This window comes from Schistocerca piceifrons, chromosome 5 (genome assembly GCF_021461385.2).
Source record: "Schistocerca piceifrons isolate TAMUIC-IGC-003096 chromosome 5, iqSchPice1.1, whole genome shotgun sequence".
In the NCBI taxonomy this organism is placed as follows: domain Eukaryota; kingdom Metazoa; phylum Arthropoda; class Insecta; order Orthoptera; family Acrididae; genus Schistocerca; species Schistocerca piceifrons.
The window spans coordinates 599,896,823-599,910,459 of NC_060142.1; the positions used below are offsets into that span (position 1 = coordinate 599,896,823).

The 13,637-nt window shown below is 37.8% G+C and overlaps 1 protein-coding gene across 1 annotated transcript in view; it reads right to left on the reverse strand.

Annotated features, from left to right (window-relative positions):
- Window positions 1-3,813: 3,813 nt before the first annotated feature.
- Window positions 3,814-13,637, reverse strand: part of LOC124798189 (geranylgeranyl transferase type-2 subunit beta) — a gene marked incomplete at its 5' end in the record, with an annotated part of 67,554 nt that continues 57,730 nt past the window's right edge. The window contains 1 exon segment of the mRNA XM_047261486.1: window positions 3,814-5,055. Within this exon segment, the coding sequence (XP_047117442.1) occupies window positions 4,851-5,055 (205 nt within the window). The 3' untranslated portion in view covers window positions 3,814-4,850.

The following is a 13,637-nucleotide window of genomic DNA, read 5'->3' on the forward strand; positions in this document are numbered from 1 at the left end:
ACTGCCTCAGTTTCTACACCTAGATATTAGCAGGAGAGATTATGGATGTTTTTCTTTTTTAAGCAATCCTGTCAGCCAATCGGTGCACTGAAATCTTCATTTCTGAGCTTCGGGGCAATTTCACAGGCTTTGTCTCATGATATATTTCCACTTATAGTATTGGTTCCACTCTGCACTTTGTGAACCATTTTACAAGGTACAATTCTATGTCCTTAAGGGGCCTACAAAAATTCATTTTAACTGTGCAGTTTACCACATGCAATGCCTTATCTCAACAATAAACTGTTTGGTAACTAAAGACAAATGCGCACTTCAGGTAAGTCATTCACCTTGTGAGAGACTCATCTTTTATGAAACTAATCTGCACAGTTGCATTTGGCAGACATACAGTTCACACATCTCGTTTCATTGTCGCCAGTGCACCTCATCCTATTGCCTTGCCATCAGCAGCAAAAGAAAGAAAGAAAAAACAAAGCGCTTTTGCTTTTGGTTTTAATTGAAGGTTACCAGAATTCTACTGACTTTTGGGATACATAACAACAATCATTTAAAAATGTGGCTGTATACAATGTTTTAACAATAAAACAAACTTCTGATGCCCATCATGACTCATGATAATGTAGTGAAGAAAATAAAACCGCCTTTCATTTGACATCTCAGGTTTTCTCGGCATGGTTGTTTAATTGTGTGCTTCCAGGTGTACAGTACTGCGCATACAATTAAAACAACAACTCAGCTTTATACCTGGAAGCACACCACTAACCTATGATCTGCTTTTCGAAAATAATTAACTCTAGAATACCTAAGGTAAGTCTCCAAGACCCATTATGTTTCCATTTTCTTTTTTATCAGCCATAAACATTTGTATTAAAATTTCATCAGTTAGTTATTCTTCTAGTATCTTGTTTTTCTCCTATAAATAATAATCACTAAAATTTTATATATTTTTTAATAACTTAATTGATTTTTAAAAACACTCATGCACTAATACTGTAAGCCGAATCTCTCAGGCTCCGTTCATATTTTTGTCATGTTTCTTTTTATTTATTTGCTTCATTTATAGTTCATTGTTTACTGTGCATTTCTGTGATGTAATGCTCCATTGTTGAATGAGACCCGATAGCTACAAAATATATTAGCTGTTGGTCTTACAACGTATCTGAAAGGAAATTGATAGACGAAGAATTTCTTCACCTACTGAAAACATCTGATGATCCCAGCGATTTCTGTACTGTGGAGCAAGAAGCGTGGTCCACCAATATTTAGAGCCACAATGGGTCTTCAGAGACTTAAAGACTTGTTATTGTTTTTGCAATTCAATGATAAAGCTGCAAGAAGTTTTCAAAGAGAGAAAGATGAACTTGTTGCACTCAGAAACATTTGGGAGTATATAAATCATAATCCTGGAAAATATTATCTACCAAATGAAAATCTGATGATAGATGAACAGTCTGTTCATTCTTTGAAGGTGTACAGTTGAGCTGTATAAAAGTTCAAAACCTGATAAATATGGAATAAAAATTTTCCGGACACGTGACTAAAAATTTCCGCCAACTGAATGGGCTGCCATATCTTGGAAAATAAGGAAACGAATGAAGTAAAAATGTTGGTTTCACTGTCGTCACTCATCTTAAACTATTTCGGTAGCTGCCGAAATATCATAATAGCTAATTTCTTCACATCCATGGATCTGGCAGGTTTCTGACTATAGTTCGACAAAATGAAAGATTTGTACGTACAGAACTTTTGGCAAAGAAGAGCCAGGAGGAACATACTGCAGAATTTGATGTAGCTCATGATCATACTCTATTGTCGCATGTTCCAAAAAACAATAAAAGCCTAGTGGTACTTTCTACAATGGATTGTACATCAAATGTAATTAGTGAAGATGCTTCTATGTCTGCTTTAATAAAGTACTATAATGAGATGAAAGGTCAGGTGGACTCATTAGAACAGATGGTGCACACTTATTCCTGCAAAAGAAAAACGAGATGTCCCCTGGCATTATTCATGAAGTCAGTTGACATAAGTGGAGTTGCAGCATATGTGGTATTTCTTTTTATATAAAACACGACATATCATGTTAAAAATATGAAATCAAGGCATCAGATTATTTCTTGCCAAACTTGTTAAAGGTTTAGTTCAACCACATATTGCAAAAAGGCCAAAACTATCACTTCTTCATTGTATGAGAAATGCTGCGTATGAACCTCAAGAATCCACTGCAGTAGTAAAAGAAAAAACTCCAGCCAAGAAGCAGCATTGTGACATGAAAAAATTGTTTGCAGTAATTGCAATAGAAACCTATGTGGCAAATACTCAACCTCTGTAGTGAAGTGGAACAACTGCTCTGTGTGAAAACAAGAAAAGTAATAAAGTCTATCAAGATAACAAAAAAAATTATAACAGATATAGGCTCTTTTTTTCAGGGTTCTTCATACAGTGAAATTTAGAAAAATAAATAAAAATGTTGTTAATTAACCACATTCAATATTTTAATTGTTGTTGATAAAACCTTGCTAACATAGCATTTATTCATATTTTCACTGCTATCTTAGTGAAAAAGAACATTACGAAGAAAAAATATCTACAAGTCTTGAAGACCAGCCTCTAGTGTCTGCCATGATAAATAGCGTGTATATTCCAGTGTTAAAAGAAGCCACTTAGCTGCAAGCACACAACAACCTGTGGCTCTCTCTTTTTCTGTCATACATTGTTGTTCTATTGTCACAAACACTGCATAGCTTGCCACTACTGAGGGAACCAAGAATGGAACTGAGGGGAAAACTGAAAGCACAGATAACTATACAGAGTTTGACTTGGACTCATAACAGCACAGCAAAACTGAACATGTGTAGGTCCATTTAGATGATGGGGCATGAATGTTCTTCCTCATCAATGATGAAGGACAGAATGTCAACATTCAGCATTTTTTTCTATATCACAAGAGGAAAACAGTGCCAAATCATATTGGTTTACCTTGCTGGAGAATTTAACATTCGGAGTGTCTTCAATATCATGAATAACTTTTAGCTTCATATTACTCTTAAGCTTTCTTTTATTCATTGACCATGACTAAACAAAATTTTCACAATGTAGAATTCTGAATTCTGATAAACAACACAATGTGATCAATTTATGTGATTGGCCTAATGGCAATGTTTTCTGTGGTATTAGATCATGTCACCTACATGAGGAAATTGATACTTTAGTCCCTGCATAATATATTCTTGATGGCTCGATTCCTTGACTTTGATACATCTTCCCATATTTATACATTCTCCACTGAAAGAGAAACGAAGTGAATTCTTCTCAACATGCCACCTTAGTTCTATAAAGGCACACAGATATATTATGCCCAAAAGTGTATCAGAGAGCTAAAAGTGACAGACTTCTTATGCTAATGATTATAAAAATGTCACTATTTCACTGATGACAGGTCTTGACGAGCAACCATCAACTTATCAGTGAGTTCACTATTTGGAAGTCCTTCTTAATCATACACAAACGAACAATTATTGATTTTCAATTACATAAGTTTTTTCTGGAAGCAGTTTAATGAAACTTATCTAAAATTAAAGAAAAAGCCAAAAACTTTTGAACATATCATGAAATTCACCATAACTAAGTTCTGGACTGGAAACACTTTAATGTGGACTTTTTCTTAAAGTAAGGTAAGTTAAAAACAAAGTTCAGTAATTCTGTTATTGTGCCAATTTCATTGGGACAGATGGAGATATCCGTTAAAAGAGGGAATTCTTTAAAAGTGGGTTCATTAGAATCGGGTTTCACTGTAAATGATAAAACAGTATATAAGTTTAAGAAATCCAGATTCATTGTATTAACAAAATATTCCACATAACAATACAATAATGATCACTCTGCTTGCTTCGATGTACACATCATTGTAAAGTTGCTACTTCTCTCTGGTGGTAAAAGTATAAGTCACATAAAAGATGGCAGTAAATTTCCTTATGTCCATTATTACAAAAAGGAGACTGGTATGGAGTCCTGCTCCAAAACATAAATCCACAACTTATTAAAAATTACTATAAGCTGTATATAAAACACAAATTTTCATTCCTGTCACTAGCAGTGCATTGTGCTTGTACACAGTTTTCATTCACACAATGAGATTGATACATAAAAAGAAACTGAAAGGAAAAGAGAAAGCCACAGACACGTGGCAAGTGACACCAAGAGTTGTAGCTTTCATCACATTAATTACTGACCAGTAAAACAACACGATGTGTTAGCACACTGTGAACCTCAGGAACAATGTTTACATTTACAATTAAATGCACAGAATATCGTAAAGTAAATTAGCCACTCACAGGTAACATGCGAACAAAATCATTTACAGCCTGTGTGAGACAGTAACTTTGTCACTGTCCTCCATTTAACATTCCATCTTTAGTTTAAATGACAAGTATGGCATTTGGAAGCTATTTCAGAGTACAATACTAAATCCAGTGCTGTTGGTGCACAGTGCCCTTAACATATACCTCATGGAATATGTGTACAGCAATTATCTAATAATTATCATCATCAATAATTACAAAGTCACTCCTACTGCAGTTACATTTTGAATTTTGTATATGAATACTATACCTCCAATTGCTTGTCGCTTATGTCCACTGTGCTGTGATATTATACTTACAATGGCATGTTGGACTAATGAACAATTGCTCTTCACAAAGACAGTTCAACACTAAAGCTTATTGATAGAGTCTCTTACAAAATACACGATTTCAGAAAAATCTTGCATGTCAAATCAGGAAAGCCTGATACACAAGTGATCCCAAGCTTGTTATAAAATTATTCTCTCAACAGTTTCTGTGCCAGTTAAATCATACAGACAGTCTCTGAGGCCTGAGGCCTAGCCTGTCAATCACATGTTTAGGCATGCAGTAAGTTGGGTCTACTGGCTTTATTGATGGCTCACCAAGCAATGACAATGCTGCCAGCCCAAACAAGGTATGGAAAGGATCTGGAATGTCACCAGGACGATCACTGAAACCTCCTGTTTCTGTGTCTTGGCATGCTAGAACAAATCTGGAAACAAAATCACTTTGTTATAATAATGCAAACGCAATGAAAAGAAAGGCAGACAATATTATGGTAAAGAAATATTACTGTATAATCAAATTTCAAAATCCCATCAAATTAAACTCCAATGCATTTCATTTAGAGTATTCTTAAACAAAGTGCTGGAAAATTTTAAATTTTATTGTGCTTGACAGACAGGAAAGGGTATGACTTTTCCCAAATGCATTGTAGAATGGAAGCACATACTTACATATAATCTTTTGAATTCAAATGCAATGAATCCCTTGTAGCATAATTGTAAGAAGAAAAAAATTTTAAATGCAGTTGGAGTGAATAGCACTTAAAACACAACCTTACATTTGGGGTTGTACAACTAAAATTAATGAACATGCCCACTAGGTTATCTCACTGGCTTAGAGAACTAACTGTGACGAAATCTCTTACATTCGTAGGGGAAGGGGAAGGGGAAGGGGAAGGGGAAGGGGAAGGGGTATGTGGGTGGGGGTGAATGAAGGAGCAGCATGACAACAGTACGTGGTGTTTCTTCTACAGGAAGAAATAAGAACTGGTTGGAGGAAGTTGAAAAGTGGACAGGGACAAGTCACTCAGACACCAGACTATGATCAGCCCACCTCTTATGAGGTAATACATCAAATGGGCATCTGCCATCTCTGCATTTGTGTATACTGCCATTGCACAAGCGAAGTCCGTGATTACCTCTACTTAGTAACCTGTGTGCTTGCAACAGTCATACTGATGATCTCTGAAACAGCTAATGTTACCTTTACACGAGCAATGACCTATGTTCAGCGGCAAGAGGGACATGTAAAACAAAACACTGGCAGTGCACAACATAACCAGACATCACGAAGAGTGCATTTTCCCCATGATTCTAAAGTTCTTCTTGTGTGTTTCCCATGATTAATGAGCTGGAGAAAATGAGTTGTAACATGGAAACAAAGCATTTCCAGACCAACATTCATATGGCATAATTTTTATCTCCTCTCAAGAGGACGTCGTTATCAGGAGAAAGAAAACTGGTGTTCTACGGATCGGAGCGTGGAATGTCAGATCCCTTAATCGGGCAGGTAGGTTAGAAAATTTAAAAAGGAAAATGGATAGGTTGAAGTTAGATATAGTGGGAATTAATGAAGTTCGGTGGCAGGAGGAACAAGACTTTTGGTCAGGTGAATACAGGGTTATAAATACAAAATCAAATAGGGGTATGCAGGAGTAGGTTTAATAATGAATAAAAAAAATAGGAGTGTGGGTAAGCTACTACCAACAGCATAGTGAACGCATTATTATGGCCAAGATAGACTCGAAGCCCATGCCTACTACAGTAGTACAAGTTTATATGCCAACTAGCTCTCCAGATGATGAAAAAATTGATGAAATGTTTGATGAGATAAAAGAAATTATTCAGGTAGTGAAGGGAGACGAAAATTTAATAGTCATGGGTGACTGGAATTCGAGAGTAGGAAAAGGGAGAGAAGGAAACATAGTGGGTGAATATGGATTGGGGGTAAGAAATGAAAGAGGAAGCCATTTGGTAGAATTTTGCACAGAGCATAACTTAATCATAGCTAACACTTGGTTCAAGAATCATAAAAGAAGGTTGTATACATGGAAGAATCCTGGAGATACTAAAAGGTATCAGATAGATTATATAATGGTAAGACAGAGATTTAGGAACCAGGTTTTAAACTGAAAGACATTTCCAGGGGCAGATGTGGACTCTGACCACAACCTATTGGTTATGAACTGTAGATTAAAACTGAAGAAACTGCAAAAAGGTGGGAATTTAAGGAGATGGGACCTGGATAAACTGACTAAACCAGAGGTTGTACAGAGTTTCAGGGAGAGCATAAGGGAACAATTGACAGGAATGGGGGAAAGAAATACAGTAGAAGAAGAATGGGTAGCTCTGAGGGATGAAGTAGTGAAGGCAGCAGAGGATCAAGTAGGTAAAGAGACGAGGTCTAGTAGAAATCCTTGGGTAACAAAAGAAATATTGAATTTAATTGATGAAAGGAGAAAATATAAAAACACAGTAAATAAAGCAGGCAAAAAGGAATACAAATGTCTCAAAAATAAGATCGACAGGAAGTGCAAAATGGGTAAGCAGGGATGGCTAGAAGACAAATGTAAGGATGTAGAGGCTTATCTCACAAGGGGTAAGATAGATACTGCCTACAGGAAAATTAAAGAGACCTTTGGAGAAAAGAGAGCCATTTGTATGAATATCAAGAGCTCAGATGGAAACCCAGTTCTAAGCAAAGAAGGAAAAGTAGAAAGGTGGAAGGAGTATATAGAGGGTCTATACAAGGGCGATGTACTTGAGGACAATATTATGGAAATGGAAGAGGATGTAGATGAAGATGAAATGGGAGATATGATACTGCGTGAAGAGTTTGACAGAGCACTGAAAGACCTGAGTCGAAACAAGGCCCCGGGAGTAGACAACATTCCATTAGAACTACTGACGGCCTCGGGAGAGCCAGTCCTGACAAAACTCTACCATCTGGTGAGCAAGATGTATGAGACAGGCAAAATACCCTCAGACTTCAAGAAGAATATAATAATTCCAATCCCAAAGAAAGCACGTGTTGATAGATGTGAAAATTACCGAACTATCAGTTTAATAAGTCACAGCTGCAAAATACTAACGCGAATTATTTACAGACGAATGGAAAAACTGGTAGAAACCGACCTTGGCGAAGATCAGTTTGGATTCCGCAGTAATGTTGGAATTCTCTGTTCAAAAACCTCATGTGCGTGGTACATATACTCTGCTACCCTAGAAAATGCTTCTGCAATTAAGTGAATGATTGACCTATTATAGAGACTCAACATTCTACACCCAATAGCACACATTAATCATCACAGATTCGATGGGACCTTTGGTTTATGTCGCCCACCTAACTGCAACCCAGCTACAAATCATTAGCTGTTCTTTCATCCCTTGGACAATCACTTTGATTTTCTCATACAATTTATCCAATAATGAGATATAATGTAGGCCTAAGTATTCCCATTTTCAGATGGTTCATAAGCTTCACACCTTGTGAATGCCTCCCTTCCTCCAAATAATAATAACAATAATAATAAATTCTTATGAAGCTGAAAAAATATTTTAATTTCTTCTTTAGTGGCTTAACCATTGGTTTATGTTCTTCTCACTAAGCTTCAAAGCAAATAGAGGACATAGAAATGGGCATTCCTAGCACTGAGAAGCAACTGAAACAGCTGTAAACAAAAAAGTCTTGAGGTACAGGTGGAATCACAACACAGTTTTACAGAGAGTAATCTTCAGCATTGGCCACTTACTTTGCTTTCACTTATTATGAATTTCTCACCCAGCGCAAAGTACCCAGCAACTGGGAGAAAAGTGCAGGTGCCTCCAATAGAGAAGAACAGTAAGAGAATGAACCCAGAAAATCACAGACTAGTATCCTTAAGATCAGTTTTCTGCAGAATTCTTGACCACTTTCTGAGTTCAAATATAAAAATTTCCTTGAGACAGAAAAGCTTCTGTCTGCAAACCAGCACAGATTTAGAAACCATCAATCCTTTGAACCACAGATGAAGGGCAACAGGCAGATTCAATATTCCAAAATTTCTGGAAAGTGTTTGACACAGTGCCCAACTGCAGACTGTTAATGGAAGTCCAAGTACATGGAACAGGTTCCGAAGTATGTGAATGGCTCAAAGACTTCTTAAGTAATGACCACTCTTATTCTCTGCAACTATTTACTGATGATGCTGTAGAGTGCAGGAAATTGTCATTGCGCAATTGAAGGAGAATATAGGATGGGTTAGATAGAATATCTATTTGATCTGTTGAATGGTACCTTTCTCTAAATGTAGAAAAATGTACATGAATGTAGATGAGTAGGAAAAACAATCCAGTAATCTTCGAGTACAGTATTAGTGGCAGCCGCTTGTCACAGTCATGATGATTAAATATCTAATCTAGGCACAATGTACAAAGTGATATGAAATGGAATGGGCACATACGATTGGTAGTAGGGAAGGCAAATGGTCGACTTCAATTAATTGTGAGAATTCTAGGAAAAGGTAGCTCATCTGCAAAGGTGACTACGTATAGGACACTGGTATGACCAATTCTTGAGTGGTGCTTGAGTGTTTTGGATCTTCACCAGGTCAGATTAAAGGAAGACATGAAAGCAAGTTAGAGGTGTGCTGCTAGATTTGTTACTGCTAGGTTTGATCAACATGCAAACATTACAGAGATGTCTCTTGAACTCAAATGGGGAAATCCATGTAGGGGAGAAAATTTATAGAACCAGGTCTTTCAATGACTGCAGTACAATTCTACTCGTGCCCCTTTTGTGAGTGTTCAAAAATGGTTCAAATGGCTCTGAGCACTATGGGACTTAACAGCTGTGGTCATCAGTCCCCTAGAACTTAGAACTACTTAAACCTAACTAACCTAAGGACATCACACACATCCATGCCCGAGGCAGGATTCGAACCTGCGACCGTAGCAGTCGCGCGGTTCCGGACTGCGCGCCTAGAACCGCGAGACCACCGCGGCCGGCTTTTGTGAGTGTAATAGGAGAGGGAATGACTAGTAGTGGTACAAGGTACACTCTACCATGCACAACATGGTAGCTTGCAGAGTACAAACACAGATAGATACAGATGTAGAACTATGTAAAATAAGCAAAGGCAACCACTTACCTACAGCGGACTGGTATGTGGTGCACAGAAACACTTAACAGGAAACAGTTACTACTAGGTTTCAAACTCTTGCTCTTTTTCTAGTAAGAGCACACACATTCACACACACATCCACACAGACACCCAAACATGCATGTTCAGAGTAACAGCGAGACAGTTACCACGATTGTGGACATCTGGGTGTCTATCTGGCAATCCTGCCTATTGTTCGTGTCATCTAAGAAGGCAGTGCAATTTCACCAGTCAACAGCCATTTTTATCATCTCGAATGTGATACATCAACTAGTATGTATTTTGGAGCGTAGAATCAGAGTATAACTTTCAAAATGTTCTAGCACGTACTATTTTTGAGTTTTTAAAGGTTTTTTATTTTTCGTATTCAGTATTTCACTTTTTGCTGTTCTCCTGTTTTGATGTTTGTTTTTGATTAGCAGAGGAGAGCTAGAAGATCTACAAATCATCAGTAAGTGGTTAGTGTGGTAATCCAGTGGTGTGAAAGAGATCCTTAGTGAGTGTTTCCTGTGAAAGATAGTGCAAACTTTTTGTGTTTAAAACTAACACTAAGAAAAATGGCAACTAGTAAATCTCATTGCTGTCTAAACAACCCTGACAACTTTTGTTATGTGTGTGGGAAATTCACTCCAAAAGCCCAAAGAAAACCAATTACTGATTTGGTTAAGAAGGCATATAAATTGTATTTTGATCGTCCTGTTGGTGATCAAGATAAAAATGCACCTCATATTTTGTTTCCATAACCTGTACTACAACCATAACCAAGTAGTTGAAAGCAAAACGCCGAGCCATGCCATTCACTGTTCTGATGGTGTGGTGAGGGCCGAAAGACCATTATTCATGACTGTTACTTCAGCCTTACAAATATTTCAGGACATTCAAGCAAAACTAGACATAAAATAAAGTATCTAGATGTATCTTCAGTGCATTTGGCTGTGCCCCATGATGAGGGGTTTCCTGTTCCTGTCTGTAACTTGAAAGCCATGGAACCAGACACCACGTCAAGTGAATATAGAAGAGTACCGCCCTCAATATCATGACACTTCACCTCAGCTCTTTAATCAAAAGGAACTGAACAATTTGGCTTGTGATCTACAACTTTTGAAACAGCAAGCTGAACTCTTGGGGTCGATACTGCATCAACGGAACCTTCTAGCTCCGGGGACAAAAATTTCCTGTTTCAGATCAAGAGGTGCTTCCTTTGCTCAATATTTCGATATGCACAATTCAATGTTTGTATGTAGAGATGTCAATGGTCTGATGATGCAGCTAGGTGTACAACATAATCCACAGGAGCGGTGACTATTTATTGACTACAGCAAAACCAGCTTGAAAGCAGTACTACTGCATAATGGCAATGCATTTCCATCAGTACCTTTGGCTTATGCAGTAGACATGGAAGAAACTTATGAAACCATGGCTTTGCTGCTAGAGGCAATCAAATATAAGGATCATGAATGGCAGCTTTGCTGTGATTTAAAAGTCGTTGCTCTCCTTATAGGTTTACAGGCTGGATTCACGAAATGCTGCTGCTTTTTGTGCCTTTGGGACAGCCGTGACACCAAGAACCACTATCAGTCAAGGAATGGCCCTACGGAAGTCATATGTTCCTGGAAATATAAATGTGAACAATACCCCATTGGTTGAGCCCGATAGAATTATTTTGCCTCCCCTTCATATCAAGTCGGGCCTTATCAAGAACTTTGTAAAAGCTCTGGATAAAGAAGGTGAGGCCTTCAATCACTTAAAGGAAAAGTTTCCCAAATTAAGTGAGGCAAAGCTGAAAGAGGGTATATTTATTGGACCACACATAAGAAAATTGCTGAAAGATCCAACCTTTGATACCAAACTCACTGATATCCCATTAGCTGTTTGGCCTTCTTTTAAAGCAATTGTGAAAGGCTTTTTGGGTAACAGAAAAGACAAAAACTATGTTACCATTGTAAATGATCTGTTGGAAAACTATAAGACCATGGGGTGTAGAATGTCACTTAAAATTCACTTTTTACATTCTCACCTTGATTTCTTCCTGGAAAATTTGGGAGCCATAAGCGATGAGCATGGTGAGTGCTTTCACCAAGACATTCTAACCATGGAACACCATTACCAAGGCCATTGGAACCCTTTGATGACTACTGCTGGGGTCTTGTTAGGGAGAGTGATGAAAGGCAAACAAAAGAAGAGCTCTGTCATCACATTTTTCAAAAACCAAAGACGATTAAAGGTGAAAATATCTTCTGAACTAATTTGGATCTTTTATTGGCATCATGCCCATATATACATACAAAATAGTATGATTTCAAAAGTTCTGAATGTGTATTTTTCTTTGACTTAATTGTGTCAATTTTTGCGATTACCATTTTTTTATTCTGTGTGTATCTAGGAAATGTAATGTCATACAGAAAAACTGATTTTACCAGTGTATTCAGAACCCCAAAATTAGCAAATCCACTTATTTACAAATCAGATGCAGAAAAAAGTTTAAATTTGTTAACTAGTGTTTTCAGCCGTTCTGCGCATCCCCCTCCACTAGCCACTGGCGGCCAATAATATTCATTCTCTTTCCGAGCGGCTAGCAGAGTGTTACAGCTAGAGTGCAAGAATCTCACTCCTACATGTTACACTGTTGTCACACTTCGCGACAACCAAATTATTCATTCAACTACCAATCTTTTTTGTTTCCAATTTTTTTTCTTGGAGCAGTGTAGCCGTGAATGTGTATCTTGTAAATGTTTAAGTGCAATTTAAAAAAGGAGGGGGGGGGGGGGGGGGGGGGGGGAGAGAGAGAGAGAGAGAGAGAGAGAGAGAGAGAGAGAGAGAGAGAGAGAAATGGCTCTGAGCACTATGGGACTCAACTGCTGTGGTCATAAGTCCCCTAGAACTTAGAACTACTTAAACCTAACTAACCTAAGGACAGCACACAACACCCAGCCATCACGAGGCAGAGAAAATCCCTGACCCCGCCGGGAATCGAACCCGGGAACCCGGGCGTGGGAAGCGAGAACGCTACCGCACGACCACGAGATGCGGGCGGAGAGAGAGAGAGAGAGAGTCAGGTGATGGCAACAAGCGTGGAGTGCTTCACAAGCAGGCGAGGCGGATTATTTACTGCGTTTATAACTTTTTCAAACATGAATTTAAAAGCAAGTCTCCTACTGTTGACACTAGAAAACACACAAACTGATTCCAGAACCATGTGGTGTCGGCAAGAGAACTGTAAAAAGAATTGTAAAGGAAAGTGTCAGAGCTGTAGGAGTTGTAGAAACAGTTGGTTTTATGTCACCTGGAAAGCATCGAGGTCACAAGGAACCTGTAACACAAATGGATAGTTTTAACAATGATGTTTTAAAGTGCTCCATGTGAATGATGAGTCCCCTACATAACGAAAACATGTCACAGTTATGCAGGCCTCAATGGTAAGCACTTCATCTGGATAAAGAATTTTTAAAAATGTTGGTTCCAGATGTGTTAAGAAGAGAGTTTTCAGTTCAAAGAAGTGACCTAGGTGCAGCATGAACTATAACCCATATAAAGATTCACAATACAAGAGAAGGAGGTACCTTAACAGTACATTACTTCAATGAAACATGGGTCAATTAGAATCATTCCAAGAAGATCTGCTGGGAATTGAGTGATGGTACTGGCAGTTTTAAAGTTCTCATAGGGAAAGGTTATCGGATAATTATTGTGCATGCTAACACTTCTTCCGGTTTTATTTCTTAGAATAAACAAAGTAATACTATTTCTTAGTTTTAAAGACTAGTCATTTAAGAAATGTTTGTCAACATGTCAGTTGCATACATAATAATGAGAACTTCCTAGCCTTTTTGATTGGGACTTTGTATCCTTTTAATTATGCAGACTATAAT